Source organism: Macrobrachium nipponense, chromosome 7 (assembly GCF_015104395.2).
Source record: "Macrobrachium nipponense isolate FS-2020 chromosome 7, ASM1510439v2, whole genome shotgun sequence".
NCBI lineage: Eukaryota > Metazoa > Arthropoda > Malacostraca > Decapoda > Palaemonidae > Macrobrachium > Macrobrachium nipponense.
In genome coordinates, this window is record NC_061109.1 from 103,407,143 (window position 1) to 103,425,140 (window position 17,998).

General features: G+C 44.7%; 1 protein-coding gene across 1 annotated transcript in view; it reads left to right on the top strand.

Moving 5' to 3' along the window:
* Positions 1–17,998, top strand: part of LOC135217178 (sterol regulatory element-binding protein cleavage-activating protein-like) — a 184,931-nt gene that overhangs the window by 2,480 nt on the left and 164,453 nt on the right. The window contains 2 exon segments of the mRNA XM_064252899.1: positions 9,949–10,114; positions 12,740–12,914. Of these exon segments, the coding sequence (XP_064108969.1) occupies positions 9,966–10,114; positions 12,740–12,914 (324 nt within the window). The 5' untranslated portion in view covers positions 9,949–9,965.

A 17,998-nucleotide genomic window follows, 5' to 3' on the forward strand; every position in this document is an offset into this window, starting at 1 on the left:
AGTGGATGCCTACTTGAGACAAACCCATAACTTTATGTTGGCTCCGTACAGGAACAAGTTCTTGCAATGCTGGTACGAAGAGATACGCTTGCCTCTCTCTTAGTACTTGGCTCAGAGGTCTGACCATTGATCCTGCGGTGCACACCCCGATCAATCGGACAGAGGTTTGGATCCCTCCCTTGCTCTTACGACCAGGGAGGCATTCCAAGGTTGGACGAACACCAGTCTGTTCACCAAAAAGACTCAGATTCCACCCACCAGAAGTGAGTCTTCCTATTGTTAAAGGACGAGGGTTTGTATTACGTATCGGAACAAATGACAATTTGTCGAAAATTGCATTTTTCCTAACTATACAAACCTGAGGTCCTTTACATATAGTCCCACCTCATGCCACCCCTCACTCTGCAACTTTTTGCATGGGCCTAAAGCAAAAAGTGATTCTTCACCGCCCGGGCGCGCGGTGCGCGCACGATCGGACAAGCAGTTAACTACCGTTCTCCCCTTGTTCGAAGCTTACGACCGTCCCAGCTGCCGCTAGTTACCTTCCTATTGTTAAAGGACCTCAGGTTTGTATAGTTAGGAAAAATGCAATTTTCGACAAATTGTCATTTTTCATTGAAAGTGAATTTAATTATGGATCAAGAAGAGCTTTCGCCGCGCCCACCAGCTGCCCGTAGAGTGTGTCCCGGGCTGGAGGGGCGTAAATGCGGCGGATTTCGCTCTTATCCAGACATTGATCCACATGAATTGTGTTATCGGTGTCGGGGGCGAGAATGCTCCCGAGCCGAACCTTGTAATGTGTGTGTGAATTGGTCCGAGGCGCAGTGGGTGCTGTACGAGGGTAGGAAGAGGCGTAGACCGACCAAGGAGTCGTCGGAAAGCTCTCCAGCGACTCCTTTGGTGACAGATACCTCGTCATCCTTCCTGCCTCCAGCTCAGCCCCCACGATTTGCGCCTTCCCCTGCGGGGGGGGTTTCGGAGTCCTTCTCCTCACTCGATCCGTCGAGTGTGGAGGAGGGCGCCCGATACCCGGATGTTCAATTGTACTCGGGGTCTTCCGTCCGCTCTGGGTGGGGTTCGTCCTCCCCCGGGCGCGAGGGTGCCCCTCTAACTGACCCGACTGTTCCTCCCTCAGGTGTGCCTTCTGTGAGTGACGACCTTGGACAGGTGTGGGCGTCGTTGGGACTGCAGGGCGCCCCTAGTATCCAGGCTTGATTCAAGTCGTCTGGCGGGGTGGGTCGGCAGTTGTAACTCATGGTGTAGTCACAACAACGACAAACACAATGTCCACACCAGCGTACGCCGCCCCTCCTCATGTAGTGTATACGCAACACATTGCGTCGGTGACACCCACGGCATCAATCCAGAAACCGATTGCTGCCGTACCTAAGAGGGGCGTGCCGCCGCCACCTGGATTTTATGTGCTGCCGACTCCCGACTTTCGCTGTCCCAAAAGTTCGCCCCTGGATCGGCCGCCCGTTCCAATGATGAGTTTGGCTGTATCGGAGATGCCTGTGACGCCGGACTATGCTGCCGTACCTGCTGTACCTGCAGCTAATGTTGCTGGCCAGCCGCTTGCGCCGCTCCTACGAAGCGCGCAGTGCGGGACGCTCATGCCGATGTTGCTGCTGGAGCTGGTCCTGCTGGTGCTGGTCCTGCTGGTGCTGGTCCTGCTGGTGCTGGTCCTGCTGCTGCTGGTCCTGCTGGTGCTGGTCCTGATGGTGCTGGTCCTGCTGTTGATGTCCCTGCCGCTCCTGCCGTGCCTGCCCCTGCCCACGTCGCGTCTCGTCATGGAGGTGCTCACCGGTCTCAGGTCCTTCCGGACAGGATCAGTCGGGGCGTGTTGCTTCGGCAATTGGCCCGACTTTTCCGTGGATGGAAGACCTGACGTCCGTCCTGAGAGAGCTGACGAAGAAGAAGAAGAAGAAGAGGAAGGTGTCGTCGTCGTCTTCATCGTCTTCTTCGTCGTCTGTTGCCGCCTCTCCCCCTTCGACTTCTAAGGCTTCCAAGCCGAAGAAGAAGAAGGCTGCCTCCTCCCCCCCCTAAGAAGGCTCCTGCGGGACCTTCGAAGGGCCGTCTCGCTCTGGCGTGACGGGGGGTGCTTCTGCTGGTCCTCCTGTTCCCTCGGGAACAGGGTCCGTCTCTTCTTCTGAGAAGAAGAAGAAGACGGGGACCAAGGATGTGCTGGCTACGGCTGGTACATCCGCGCCTGGTCTTTGGTAGCACTGCTGCTAAGCCAGGTACCGGCTCGACTTCTCGTTCGCGAGAAGGTCCGAGTGTACGGTCTCCTTCGGGCGACCGTGCAGCTAAAGTCAAGACGCCTGAGCTCGCTCACCGTCATGACAGAGGCACGGAGCAGAAGACTGTCGAGAATCGCGCAAGTGACTCTCGCCAGGCCAGCGGCCGCTCTCGTAGCGACCAGCCGGTACCTCGGGCTGACGTGACGGTCTCTGACCGGCCACGGGTTGAGGCTGGGAAGAGGTCCCCTCGACCAACGGCACCAGCTTCGGCTGGTACCAGCGGTTTGACGTGCCGTGAGGACGCTCACCGGTCTCACCGCGAAAGCGAACTCTGCAGATCACCTGACCGTCGCTCCCACAGGGACCGGACGGAGACGGTGGCCAGCAGCAGCTCGTCTGACGCACGGGATCGGGGTCGACGTACTCAGTCGAGCCGCTCGCCACTGGTGAGCGGCACGGCCAGGCCTGCAGATAGATCCCCACCGCGGGTTGGTGATCGGCTGCAGCCCCCCACGCACGCTGGTCCTGCCAGCGAGCGGGGGGGGAGCGTCAGGTCTGTCTCTCCTATACCTTCAACTTTCCTCGGGCTACACCGGAAGAGCGAGGTATCTAGGAGTGATCGTGAGAGGTGCGCCGCTCACGATCCCGTCACGATGCCGCACGCACCAGGCATGGTCTTAGGACCAGCCAGGTCGTACGCGCAAGTGGCTGGAGGCGACCGTCAGGGGTCTGTTGCTGTTCTCCTTCTGAAGGAGGAGGGGTGGTCTCGAGAGCTGCTCCTGTTGGAGGGACTGGACGGTCCTACTCCTCAGGACGCTGTGACTCCCGAGATCCAGAGGAACTTTGCCCAGGTTATTGCGCTGATCGTCAGCACAACGACCTGGGGGAAGGATCGCCGCTACCACCATCTGAGCCCACGTCCCGGCTCGAGTCATTTTGTGGGGCCCGAAGAGGGAACCCAAAATGACGGTGGGACTGCCGCGATCAGAGCTTGCAGACTCAGTCCTTGACCAGGTGGAGAATTTCGTCTCAGGACGAGAGGACTCACTTAAGTCAGGACGGTCTTCCAAGCTACTTCCTCCTCCTCTGCAGCGACAGCGGAAGTTCTATGTGCCATCAGTGGATCCAATACCGCCCAAACAGGTTAACCCGGAGCTAGCTAGGCTAACTCCAGGTGTGTCCCTGCAGCAGCTCCTGTCGGAGAACTTGTGGTTCTCGCAGCAGGAGGCACTGGGCCTGGAAGCTACCGCTATGGCGGCTTTCCAGGCAGTCTCTTGGTTGGATCTGTCGGTCCCTCACAGTATCCAAGGTCGCGGCCGACTCCGGGGGTGCTGCCCTCGAAGAAGACCCCGACTTCAGGAGACTGTGCCAGTCTGGAGGTAGGGCCATCTCCTACCTCGCCCATCAGACGGCAAACCTGTGGGCCAACTTGGTTCTCCGTCGTAGGGACGCTGTCCTTACACGAGTAGCCAAGGGGGCCGGGCGTGAGGCGGTAAATGGACTCCGTAACGGACCAATGAAGAGTTCCTCCGCTCTCTTTCCCGGAGAGATGGTGGACGCTGCGGTGGAAAGACGGCGCACTGATGACAGTGACCGTCTGGTTCACCAGGCAGTTACGAAGGTTTCTGGGCAACTTCGTACAACTGCGGCTAAGCCTAAGAGTTTAGCTAGCGCTTCCTCGGCTGCTAAGACGGCTGCTCCATCGACCGCCCCGAGGAAAAGACTCTTCCTGCTTCAACTTCTGGTAAAGGAGGCCGTAACCAGCCCTCCTCCCAGCCCTCCTTTCCCCGAGGAGGTGCTGGGAAGAAGTCGAAGCGAGGTGGGAAACGCTAGGGACGGCGTTCCCCCTCACCAGCTGCCGGAAGTGGGGGGGTGCCTAGCGAGCCATTGGGCAACTTGGCAGCGCTACGGTGCCGAGACCTGGATAGTAGACGTCCTTCGGGAGGGATATCTACTACCCTTCGAATCTCGACCACCCCTCACCTCCAACCCGGTCCATCTTCAGACTTATGTGCTGGGATCCTCAAAGGACGACGCTCTTCGGCAGGAGATCAAGACCATGCTGACCAAACGAGCTGTAGAAGTCGTAGTAGATCGGTCACCGGGCTTTACAGCCGCCTTTTCTTAGTGGAAAAGGCATCGGGGGGCTGGCGCCCGGTGATAGATCTCTCTCCCCTGAACCGATTTGTTCGCCAGACTCGGTTCAAGATGGAGACGGCACGTTCCGTGCTGGACTCCATCAGGAGAACGACTTCATGCTTTCGGTGGACCTGAAGGATGCGTATTTTCAAATACCCATCCATCAGTCCTCCAGAAAGTACCTCCGCTTCATCTTCGACGGGACGGTGTACCAATTCAGGGCACTTTGCTTCGGTCTCTCAACCGCCCCACAGGTGTTCACGAGTGTGTTCACGCTGGTGTCTGGGAGAGGGCATGTCAAAAGCCGAAGGAAGGTTACGGGTTTTTCATGCTGATCTGGCTTCCTTTCGGCAGGTCCTGTTGTCGCTTCCCAGGCTGCCGAAGATCGAGCACGTGCACGAATCTTGAAGGATTGCTTCTCGTCCTCCGAGGCGTCCTCCCCACACAGGGGTTGGAGCTCTCGGAACGGACTCGCGCCCCCTATAGAAGCTTTAGAGAAGAGGACGCTTCACGTCCTCTCTCTCTCGTCACGAGAGGATGAAAGAGTCCTGTGCCCTGTCAGGGCTCTCGAGTTATCTTTAAGGCCCGTCTTGAAGACGAAAGCCATACGTCTTCCTTTAGTGTTCACACACTTCAGGAGCAGCGTGCGGCTCTCCATGGAGACTCGCATGAGGACGTCCCTTGAAAATATTCAACGTCATATGCAAAAGCGGTTCGTCGTAACATTGAGATGTTGGAAAGGTCGCTCGCCAGGACGCCTCTTGGCGGGCCTTGCATGCATCAGGGCGCTCAACGAGTTCCTCTCTGAAAACGTCGTTCAGAAGATTGGTTGTCTCTGCTCAGACACGCTCGTTGCTAAGCAGGACGTTTTTGAGGACGCTCAGCAGGACGCTTTCCAGGACGCTAAGCAGGACGCTTTTGAGGACGCTCGGCAGGACGCTTTTGAGGACGCTCGGCAGGACGCTTTTGAGGACGCTCAGCAGGACGCTTTTGAGGACGCTCAGCAGGACGCTTATGAGGACGCTTTTTGTTGGACATTCGCCAGGACGCTTCGGTGGAAGCTCGGCAGGACGCTTTGCGAGAGTAAGGCGTCTTATTTGCTGTTCACGACGTTTCTTAGGACGCTTGACGCTTTATAAACGCTCGTCAAGACGAGTTTTTTCAGGACTCTCCACAGGACATTCCTTTACAAAAAGGATTCGGAGTTAGCGGAGAAACATACCCGAATTTTTTCTTCGATCCCTCTTTCCTCTTCATCGATTTCTCTGAGAATCGGGAAGATTATATACTAGGATTCCTGGGTGACTTTCGGTCATGTTAAAGGGTTTCCCCTATTAGCAAAGGGCTAATAGTTTTGTCAAGTAAGGACGTTTTCCCCATTGTCAAGATATTAAACGTTTTGTCATTTAAGTGGGGGGACCCCTCATAAAGGGGTGGGGGTAGTTCTCATTGACATAGATTTTAACGTTTTTATCGTTTAAGCGGATAAACTCGTTAACAAATTTCGGAAGAGCTCTCATTCATTTTCAGAGGCTCATCCGGGGAGTAAGAAAAGACTTGTAGACTAGATCCATGAATGCTCAAGAGGGAAGTCTTATGTCCAATATCATAAGAACATTGAACGGTCCTTTTCGATCCTCGGTTCTCTCTTGATGATCTCTATTCGAATATTACTCCCTTTTCTTGGAAAAGAGTCTTGGTAAACCATTCTAGATTCCACCTTTCGGAGGAGTAACTCAGTGTTCGTCTCCTCTCCTAATGGCGCTCCGTATACGTTATGTAACGTTCGCTTTCTTTTCTTCGAAAAAGCAAGCTGATAAGTTTTGACGTCCGCAAGCTGCTTTGCACAGTCAAACAACTTATGTCTCTGGTTCGGCATAAGAAGGACAATTTAGACGTGAAGAAGCTTTTGGAGGTGCTCGACGTCCTATAGTGGAGACATTCTCCAGGACGCTCGGCAAGCACCTTGCGAGGGTGTCTTTTGGACGCTCGGCGTTCCTTTGCTGAGTGCGTTTCTGGAGATGGTCTTTTGCATTACTAAGACGCAAGTTGTCGCACAGGCGGCCACTGTCTTTGTAAGAAAAGGTCCTTCGGGTAATGTATGGTGCTCAGGAAGAGACCACATTTACCCGTTTCGAAGAATGCACTGGCTCTTTTCCTAAGGGAAATATTAAGGAGGCTCATTCATCTTGCCAGAAGAGTGATTTGAGCCTCCTGCGAGTGAACGCTCATGAAGTTAGAGCTGTTTCAACCTCGCTAGCATTCCAAAAGGATTTGGTAATCAAGGACATTCATTAGAGCGTGGACAGTCGTTTTCCTTTCTTTCTCTCTTCCTCGTCGAGGAAAGATGTAGTAGAGAATTCGATGTTCAAATTACTACAATACTTACGTAGTTTATCTTTGCGTCATTTTGCTAACGCATGGGTCAAGTCATATACGCATATCGTATTTACCTCTGCGGATAGAAGCCGAAAGAACTGTTGTTCTAATGTATTTATTTGACACTCCCTTCAACCTTCCAAGAGTTTTCGGAGTAAGAACAACTCTGCAGGTATTGTTACGACAACACCGACTCAGCTTCTGTTTTTAGCGAATTCTGTTTCGTTTAAATAGGCCTGCTTGAGAGTTTCCTTTTGCTCGATAATATCATACCTATTCCTTCGTAAAGGGAGTAGCTGGCAACTCAGGCAGTTAGTATTCTGTTCACCATTGAAGCTTTCCTTCGAGGAAGACTTCTCCTTCACTCTCTTTGATAGAGATCGAAGGTGGTCGATCTCCAATCCTTATTTTGTTTTCTTGAAGGAAAGAATTTAGGATGGAGATCGTTGTTCAGAATCCTATAAATATACTACGTATATTAACCTCGCGACATGATTCTACTAAGCAGTTGAATTGTCCGAGGGGTAGGCGCATTTCCTAGTTATTCTACAGATTGCGACTTAGACGAGAAGTATTCTAATTGAACTGCAACTCTGGGTTGCCTGCAACCTCCCAGGAGTTTGTTTCAATTTTATATACTTATGGTTTTGTCACGACAACACCATTTCAACTTTTATATTTACCGAAATTCGTTTCGCCTAAATATAATTGCTCGAGCATATCTTGTATGCTCGGTGGTTCTAGCCGAACGCATTCCTTTGTGGAATATGGATTACCTGGCACGGTTGGTTATGTCTCTCTCTCTCTCCTGCTTTGATTGACTACCGAACCGTATCTCTGCCCAACAATCATGGACTTAGGTCTCTGATTAACGGGGGTTTCTCCGCAATTATGAAGGACCATCTACTGCTGTGACGATAGATTCCATCGCCTTCGATATTGCGAGAATTTTCAACAGAGATATCTCTTAGACTCTTTCATCTTTTTCTGTTTAACGCACGGTAAACAGAAGTCTGTACAAGTCTCCGCTGCATCCACACTGCGATAATGCGAATGATTTTGCAGACATCTGGGATTGTCTTTAAAAATATCTCATATCGGTAGGTGTACAATTGTTCATTGTTCAACCCGAATTAACAGATATGTCAAAAGACATCGCCTACTCTCCGACCTGACAGCTCTACTTCCAAATGTTCAGCCCATGAGAAGCAGTTCTTCAGGCAGCTTTCCCCTGTGTTTTCATTACTGAAGAACCCCCGCCCCGCTTTCATTGCAACTACGACTTCTCTCCGGTACAGCAATGAAATAGCGGTTAGCGTTTTTCAGTCATTTGTAGGCACAGGTTCAGAATCTTGAGAATCCTTCTCTCGATTTGTCTGTGAAGACGTAGGTTGCATTCAATATCTACCTTCGTCTTCAACGGTACAGAGCGATAAGATCTTCAAGAGTAATGGCAGCCTCTTGGCCAAGGCAAAGCAGTGCTGCCTATTTTCAGTGTTCAATCGGAGGAGGCCGTTTCTGGAGATATGGTTCTATCTTTCCGTCTGAAGTATGAGATAAGCTAGAAGTCCTAACTATTGTAGAATATGCAAATATGTTGTGGACGGCCTCTAGCTCAGAGATTCGGTTCTGTCAAACAACAAAGCTTCACGATCTTTGAGGTCTGTGGAGATCTTAAAATTCTCTGGATCAAAGGTTCCGGCATGGAACTTAGACGTTAGTCTGAGTTTCTGATGCCAAAAGCAATTCGAACCTATCCTTTCTGCGAACTTAATACACGTGACCAGAAAGGCTAATATTGTAACCGCTCATAGCCACGACAAAGAGGGTTATTAGTGAGGTTTTAGCCATCATCAGAGGTTTTGGCTTTAAAGGACATAATGCGGTCTGTCCTCTAAGCATTCCGTTCTTGATAAGAACGAAAACCTGTCTACCCTTGACCCGAAGGCTTGTAGACCAAGGGTATGGCACAAATTATTGGGCCAAGGGCATTAGAGTCCTGTGCCCTGTAGGGTCTCTCAAGTTTTATCTTGATAAAACTATAGAAGTCAAGGTCAAAACGGACAATCTGCGTGTTCCGTAAAAAGACCAGACTGGGTTCATGTCCAAAAAACACCCTGGCATTATAGCCAAGGAGTTCTTTTAAGAGGTCCTCTATTCATTATGTTTGCATAAAGATTTGAGATTTTTCTTAATATGAATGCTCAAGAGGTGAGGGGCCGGTTGGGGCCTCGGAAGCATTTCAACAGAGCGTGACACTCAGTAAAACATCCTTGAGTGCCACGCTTTAGCGAAGCAACTCTGTGTTCGCTTCACACTCCCTCCGACGTGGGATGTGAAGACGACATTTTTCAGATCCGTAAGTCGCTAGACCTACATATCCGTAGATATATTATTGGGGGCAGGAAGCAACACGAATCCTATCCTATAGAAAAGGGATAGGTGTGCTTTTAACTTTGAAGGGTTGGTCGCTTGAGGCGCGTTCCTTTTCTTTAGCCTAGAAGTTATGGAACTAACTTTGATAGGTTAGGTCAGGTGGTGGTTTTAGCTTCATTGCCCTCAGAAGTATGGTCATATGGTCTAGTCACATTGTGGTCACGCCCCCGTTGATAGATCATTTAGAGCGCACCAGCATTACAGGTCTCTACCTCGCTGGCAACTCTAGTAACGCAGAAGCAGACTTTGTTGACAGTAATCACGAAGTCGGCTATGCTAACAGGTGAGGAACTAAGATGTATATCATCTACTTAATTGAAGTTTCCCAAAAAATCCTATTCTGTCTCTTCCCACCATCCGAAGGTGGGATTCAGCTATATATATATCTGTCAGGTAAGTTTCATGAACAAAATGTTATTGTTATAATACAATTAAGTTTGTTCATACTTACCTGGCAGATATATATAATTAAAGTGCCCACCCACCTCCCCTCAGGAGACAGTGGCACTGATAAAATATGAATAGAAAATGGGAATAGTTCCTGATATCCGCCTCCCACGGCGGGAATGGGTACTACCACCTGGCCGCCCACTGCGTGTGCCGCGAATTTTGAAATTCTGTCGGACTTCAGAAAATACAGCTATATATATATCTGCCAGGTAAGTATGAACAAACTTAATTGTATTATAACAATAACATTTTTATTCATTTAAGTCTTGTAACTACATTTTATATCATATTCTTTTATTTGCAGTATGAAGATAATTTGAGATGGCTGAGGGAGGTGAAGGTACTGGTGGAGGACCAGGATGCACTATCCCAGAAATGGTAGCCCAGTGCTACTATCGTTATGGCCTATATGTTGCAACTCATCCTAAAAAAGTGATATTATTAGCTGTAACCTCTTTTCTCTTTCTGTGGTAAGGGAATAATGTTGTGATTCAGTTTGGTGAAATAAAATCATATTGTTCCTATGGGAGTAGAAACCATCATATTTTATGTAGGTGGATCCCTCAGTGCTAGCTGTACTTGGTTATTTAAACATGTTAACAAGGTACGTAGTTAACTGTTGGTTATGATTGGGTAAATGTAGAATACCATTGTCTTACCTGCTGTCACCCAGCACTTTTAATTACATGTTTTTATTTAACTTGACTTTGCATCTGTTTTAAGTGAAAACCTGTAACTTGTAACTTTTGTTAAGTGGGTATATGGTCCCCGGCTATACCAGATTGGCTTTCACTGAACACAGGGGACTGCATGAGGTGGATGATGGAGTTGGAACACCAACCCTTCAACTGTTTATCAGCTGCTGGGCATATTTGACCAGTGCCAGTGGTTCTGATTGTCTGCCACCATCATGAGTTGGATACTTAGTCTATGCATCTCCTGAAGCTCATGGGCTTGAGTAACCACTGTCACGCATTTGATGGGTATATGGTGCTGCATCATGTGCATAAAAGTAGTGTGAATTATGCTACAGTTTTCTGTTGTATGGCACCTTCAAAAGGTGTTTGTTCATACGCGAACAAACCTTCGGACTTAACAGTAGTATAATTTCTAGCGCCTAGCTGGATCCGGTTAAAAAGCAGATGAAAGCAAGGAATCTTGTGATATCTGGCAACGTATGCGTAGTTCGGGTGAGGAGTGGTCGAGGACCACGCCGCTACGCCAGTCTTTCTTTGACCACCTGGGCGAGAGTCATGTTAACTTCTCTTGGCCTTTTCCCGGTTTATTGCCCGTTTCGCTTGTGTTTAGTGTGTGTGTGTGTTTGGCTGATATTATGGCTTCTTCTGCTCCTTGTGTTTTAGTTCCTTCGAGCCTTGGTGCACTTGCATGTTAAAGCTAGTGAACATATTTACAGCGTTAAGTTTGGTTTTTATCAACTATATAGAATTCTACAGAATATCCTTTGATTAACAAATCAAGTGTTCATTCCATTTATGCATCTGGTATAAATGTTGACAGATATGTGTCCCTCCACACTCATGAAGAATAAACCATTTACGCCAGCCTTGTGGGAATTAAGATGGTTAAATCAGTGGTTTTGTTACAATATTTTTGTGACAAGCACCTGTGCTTTGCCCCCATTTTTATTTTTCTTTCACATTTTTCCTATCTTCCCTCGTTTTCTTATCTTTCCTGTACTCACTTTGTCTGTTGCTTAGATAACACCTCGCTCTGTCTGTCTATTGGTTTTCACACTTACCTATATGTCATGTCCTAGATACTATCCACTTTCTGGAGTCCCAGTCCACCAAACTCCTTTGGATTAATCCCCAAACTCAATTTCCATTAATTGAAGCCTCCAAGCCAGTACTGTTAACTTAGCCTTTCCTTAGCCCTGTATTGCTAGATACAAAAATGGATTACTAGTTCTTTGGTTTGGGGCACTGTGCCCTTCTGAAGGCAACACACATCTTTAGGTCTATTATTAACCCTTTGTGGATGGGTAAAAAAAAATCAGTATGCTGCTCTTCAGGCCGGGTAAATTTTGAGGTTAGCCAATTTATAAAAAAAAAAAAAAATGGTGAAAAAAAAAAAAAAAAAAATTTTCCTACCTTCCACGAGAAGTTGAAAATGGCCATTTACAACCCCTTGTGGGGCCGCTTTTACAAGACAATCATAAATTTTACTAACTTGAATATTTTTTTAAATAAATAATTTTATTTTCTAAAATTATAATCTCAGCTCACACAATATCAAAACAGATAAGAAATAAAATCAGTAACGAATTCATAGCACATTGTTGAAAAATATTTATGTAAATTTACTGAGAATGAAGATTCAGTAACTTTTTATTTTTACATATTTTTCTAATATTTCTTCGCACTTTTCTTTGGGAAATTGCATTTACAACCGACATACTATTGTAAAAGACAAGAACAAAAACCACAGCAACCCCTTGGTATATTTATAAGCAAATTTACAAAAAGACGTCATGTGAAACATAGATGCAGTATATTCTCCCCTGAAGTCAAAAGCAGAACTGAAGTCCTGAGACGCCAGATTCTTGATTCGTGGTGGCAGTAAGTCAAGTCTTGTCTTAGCTTGAAAAAGGGGGAGTGGGGTATATTTATTGCTGTTTCATCTGTGTAAAGCATCCTTTTGCCTCTGAATATGGGGTATCCATTACTACATTTAACAAGAAAAAATCATCTTTTACCTTTTGACCTTTGTGCTTCCACATGCCAGTAAGAATGCCATCCATGGCTTTGCTGTCAAGACCCTTTGGGTGGCATGCGGATTGAACTAAATAAACAGTGACCAATTGTATCTCTTTGGGATCTGTATGGAAATGTGACTGCTGCCTCAGAAAAGTTATGGTAAAGAAGTGGGTTTGTGTGGAGAAGTCTAAATTTTTAAAGTGACATAAATACCATGTCCTGACCTAAAGTGGATATAGGGTAAAGTTTAGATGTGAAAAAAGTGTAACCATATTTACAATTTATAGTAATACAAGGATTATTGTATATATTTATCTTTACAGTAATACAAGGATTATTGTATATATTTACCACCAGTTACTTTTAATTTGAATCTAGTGCACCCCTCTGGCACCTGCCCATTCTTCCTGGTTATCTTCCACAAGAATATGTCACATCCTTGAAAAACTACAGTGTTCCTCCACCTGCTCCAGAGGGAGGCATACGACTTGATCCATCTCCTACCCCAACACCCTTATGGTACCAAGGGCCTCCTCGAGCTTATATACAACAGGTAAGTGTGGTCAAATTATGTAAGAAAATGCTTTTTATTATGAGGAACCCTTATGTTGCAGATGAAATATATAAATATTATCTAGGAAATTTTTATTGAAAATTAATAAATGTCATGACTAAGTCCACATGACATTTTCAATTAATGAAGACTAAATTGTTCATACGTAGAACAAACCTTCGGTCTTAATGATAGGATAATCTTCTAGCGCTAGCGTGAAACTGGTAAAAACAATAAAAGATTGTAAAACAAGGAATCTGTGGCATCTGGCAACTCATGCATATAGGCGGTGGCTGTTTGGTCATCGACCAAGCTTGGACCCCCGTGATATGGCAGTCTTTACTTTTACTGTCTTGGAGAGCGGAGTTTCACTTCGCTCTCCTTTTCCAAGGTAGTTTTTTTTTTTTATCGTAGCCTGTGCTTTATTTCTTTCAGAATGTGTCTTTCATGATGTTCGGGACAATGTCATTTTAGTAGGATTTGGGCGTGGGCTCTCATCCGTCTTTCCCTCAATCCCCACATATAATTATTTTAGCCTCTCTCAGGTTACAATCTTCTTCCTGAGAGAGAGAATTCTTGTTTATTTTCAGACTCTGAAGTTGTCTGCCCTGTTTCTTGTCTGGAATTTGGCAGCGGCGGCAGTCTCCCAGAACTTCGCTTTAAATTTCATTGCAAATCTTGACATATAATTGGCAGATGACTTGAAAATATCAAAGATGCTTGCCAGAAGATGGAAAATAGCATGTAAAGTAACTCAGTTTAATAATACAGTAGAGCCCTGGACCTCGATGTTAATTTGTTCCAGAAGAAGTAACGAAATGTGATTTTGTTGAGATCTGAATGAATGTTTCCCATAAAAAATAACTGAAAATGGATTAATCCATTCTTGACCACCAGGTATTACCCTAACCTTGCCTTTTTATACAAAACAATTCCCATAAATACACATAAATTACAATTAAATAAGTTCAGTGTTAGATAACATACCATTCAGTACAGTTTTTTCATTGTTAAATATACTGTAGTAAAATAACTGCCCTATGTACGCCCAATTTGGCCATAATATGATGGTTGACTGAGCGCCATAGGCTAGGCTAGGTACAGTATGTACTTAAGGGTTGGGCATAATTATTGTTGCTAATAATAAAACATTGAAAATCAAGTCTAATTCTTACAGGAAATTAATAAAATATTGAAAATAAGCCAAATTATGTCTGTTATAAACTTCAAAAAAATTCCCTAAGTTAAGTCGCTAGCTAGTGGCCGTGAGCAGCCATAAACAGACATAAACAAACCATCATACAGTCTACTGGAATACTGTATACAAATTAACTTTAAAATATCTTTCAGTACGTGTCATGATATTAAATTTTTTCTCATATTTGTGAAATAGGGGCACTTTTCATAGGCACTTCTGCTTTATAATGTGACTGAATTATCAGCGGATTAATACCAATTGGAAGTAGATCCTCATAAATGTATTTCTTTAATTGTAATTTGATTATAAAATACTACCAAGAAAATATTGCCCCTTAGTAAACAAGGCTCGAAGTCCAGCACAACTGGGAACTACGAATTGTGAGCATCGTAACTTTCGTAAGTCAAGCACATCTAGGAATTACGAATAATGAGCAGACTGCAAAATGTTTTGGCAGGCAAAAGCACTCTCTGAAACTGACAAAAAAAACATGTAAACTTTTTTTAATATACTTCGTTAATGAATAAAGTAGCTGCAATTCTTAAACCCAGCTTTTTTTTGTAAATTAATTTCCAGTCGTCCTCTAAAGACAGTGATCTATCTGTAAAATGAAAGCAGCTGATATTTTAAGAATGTAAACAAAACCAGAATGCAAATGGCAGATCATTCTTTATGTATTATAATTCGATAATTTGGTAATAATACATGCAATATGATTAGATACAGTAAAACAAGGGTGTTATTAAAATTAACATTATGCTCAATACACATATCAACTTTTGCTAATGGATATGTGTCAGTGGAACAACCTAATCCAGGCAACAGAGTCTTTCTCTCTCTCTCCCAGCTTTAAATTACAGATGAAGCGATTGTAAACCTGTAGTCCAGACATATGGTAAGCAACAAAATTGAGAAATGGCTGATTGCCGACGTCATTTGCCGTCACTATAAAAAGAAAAAAAAAAAACGCGGGGGCAAAATCGATGTTCAAAACTAGTGAAATCACACAACGCTTATACAATCAAGTATTGTGCCACTTTTAAACCCATAACGCTTATACAATCAAGTATCGTGCCACTTTTAAACCTAACTTTGTTAATTTACAAGAAAGTATATAAATTACATATCTTCTACCACCCAAGTGTAATGGCAATGAAGATATTGGTAGCTCAATCAGCCGAGATTTTGAGAATGCAAACAATATCAAATGCAAAGGGCATATGATGACAACGCTTATATTCTGTAAAATACGTTTAACTTTTTCAAATTATCATTTTCTCCAGAAAATATTTGATAAGGCTTATAGAGTTTTTTAGTTTTTAGAATTATGGATGGAGATCCTACACTTATAACAAAGTGAGAACTCGCTCATCCTAACGTCTAATTATGGTAATTATCCACAGTAATTGCTGTAATGAGTTTTGTTTACAGTATCAAAAGCTGTATCACTAGTGATTCACTTGAATAACCTACGGATTTTACCATTATTAGGTTACAAATATTTTGTTTGGTGTGATAGCTGTGACTTTACCCAACTATTGATACAACTATCAACACTTTAAGGGTTAGCCTATCATTAAAAATCTCACAGCATTTTAAGGTTGTCACAGAATGCCTCTTACATTATAATTATCAATAATCTTAAGTTCATTACTGTGATTCTTATGTTTTCCTCACCAAATGTGCATGGGGACAATGCCTATTAGCAGCAGCTGACCTAACCACTTTTGTTTACAGAAATCATATGATTCCTTGGGTCTGTTTCCAGATTTTTGGTTGAGCTTAGATGCAACATTTACTCAAAATTTTCCATTGAAATCCAATTATTTCGAGTTCTAATACGATCAAGGTCCAGGTCTTTATTGTACTGTGGCTGTGTGATGTGTGTGGACTTAAAATATTACTGAAAAATATATAAAAGAACATCCAAAGTTCAAACAATCTTGCTTCCATGGTGGTACCAAACTTGACTGTCAGATAGTACACATTCCTTATTGTACAGTTGTACCAAATTTGATTGTTAAAGGTGCACAGTGAGCTGTAAACTTCCATTTTATTAACAGTATTATTGTAGTAGTATACATTTTTGTCTGTATTCATGCTATTATTTTTTCATTATTACAAGCCAAACTGGAACCCTAGTTAGAAAATAAGAATGCTACAAGCTCAAAGGTCAAATAGGAAAAACAGCCCAATTTTGAAAGGAATTTGATTATTAAAGAATGAATTATTAAGGAAATAACAATACCTGCAAACTAAACCGACTTTCAAGAGATAGAGAGTAATCACGTCCTCTCTTAAAGGTGGAAAGGAAGTAACTGATGGGCTCACAGGATGCCCAAGGCTTTGTGGGAACTCCCACATACCCCGTGACCAAGCAAAGATGCCAATAGTTCCTTGATTACACGATTTCCAGCTGGCGCTAGAAGATTATCGTAATGTTAAGACCTCAGGTTTTTTAGTTATGAAAAGTACAAATTGACTAAAAAATGTGCCATTTTTATGTTGTGTATAAGCTTAAGAGTATATGTATATCTTGTCATCAGTATGGGAAAGAAGGCAGTGACTATGGTTTATCATCCAGTTTTATTTTCAAGTGTGTTGGTTGTTTTGTATAAACATATTAAGTGGTTTTGGGTATACAGCATTGACAAGGTAGGGGTTAAGGATTGCACTTATGCAACGATAGTGATTTTTTACTTAAATCTATTTAATTATAAAACCTTAATATTAGAGATTCACTCACTCACATATATTTTACTTAAATCTATTTAATTATAAAACCTTAATATTATACATTCACTCTCTCTTTCATATGATACGTATTATGGTGTTCTACACTCACCAATAACACTAGTATCTTAAGACTTGACTCCAGTAAATGACGATGATGATGACAATGACAACGACGACGACAGACCTGTGCAGTTCGATGAATGTGATGATGAATGATGATGATGATGGTGTTACTGCACAGGTATAATGAGGCCTTTAAATCAGTTGGGGAATCGCCTCATTGTCAGATATCAACGCTGGATCATCAACATTTGCTTCTGAGAGAGGCGAAGAGGCTGGTGGTGGCAGAGAAGAGGCTCCTACTCCACTCGTAGAGGCTTCAGGTTCACTCGGAGGCTCTTCTACTGGAGGCGCTGATGGTGTAGCTGGGGTTTTTACCTTGGAGAAAAACATGGTGATGGGTAGTTGCTGTCGTTGTTTTTTCTTTTGCTGCAAAATGCCCTTGTACAAGGACATAATCCCATCAACACAGTTGCCAAACTTGACAGCTCAAACCATATTATCGTTGAAGTCTTGTGCAAATCGTTTCATTGCCCTTGCCATGTTGCATAATTGTTGCAGGTTCTCTAGGGTAAGGCCACACTCTTCAATTTGTTCGTCTTGCTCTTCTTCGCTTTCTTCTTCACTTGCAGACTTTGTCATCTCAAGGAGGTCTTCATCTGTCAGTGGGTCCGAGTGGGCATCGATAAGGCCGTTGACGTCTTCTTCCGTCATGTCGATGAATCCTTCATCCCTGATGATGCGAGCCAGCCTCACTGCCTTCTCCACCGCCGAGTGATGAACTTCGTCAGGAGTGAAGCCTGCATAGTCATGCACCACGTTAGGCCATAATTTCTTCCAGCAAGAATTTATGGTCTGAGTTTTCATGTCCTTCAATGCTTGCTGGATATTAGTCAAGCATGACGCAATGTCGTAGTTACGCCAGTACTTTTTTAAGGTGAAGCCTTTGTCGTCGTCATCGACTGCCGCGATGAGGCCCTCCATTGTGGAGCGAGTGTGGAGTGCCTTAAAGGCACGAATGACACCTTGATCCATCGGCTGAATTAGAGATGTGGTGTTAGGGGGCAAAAACTCAATCTGAACCCCATCA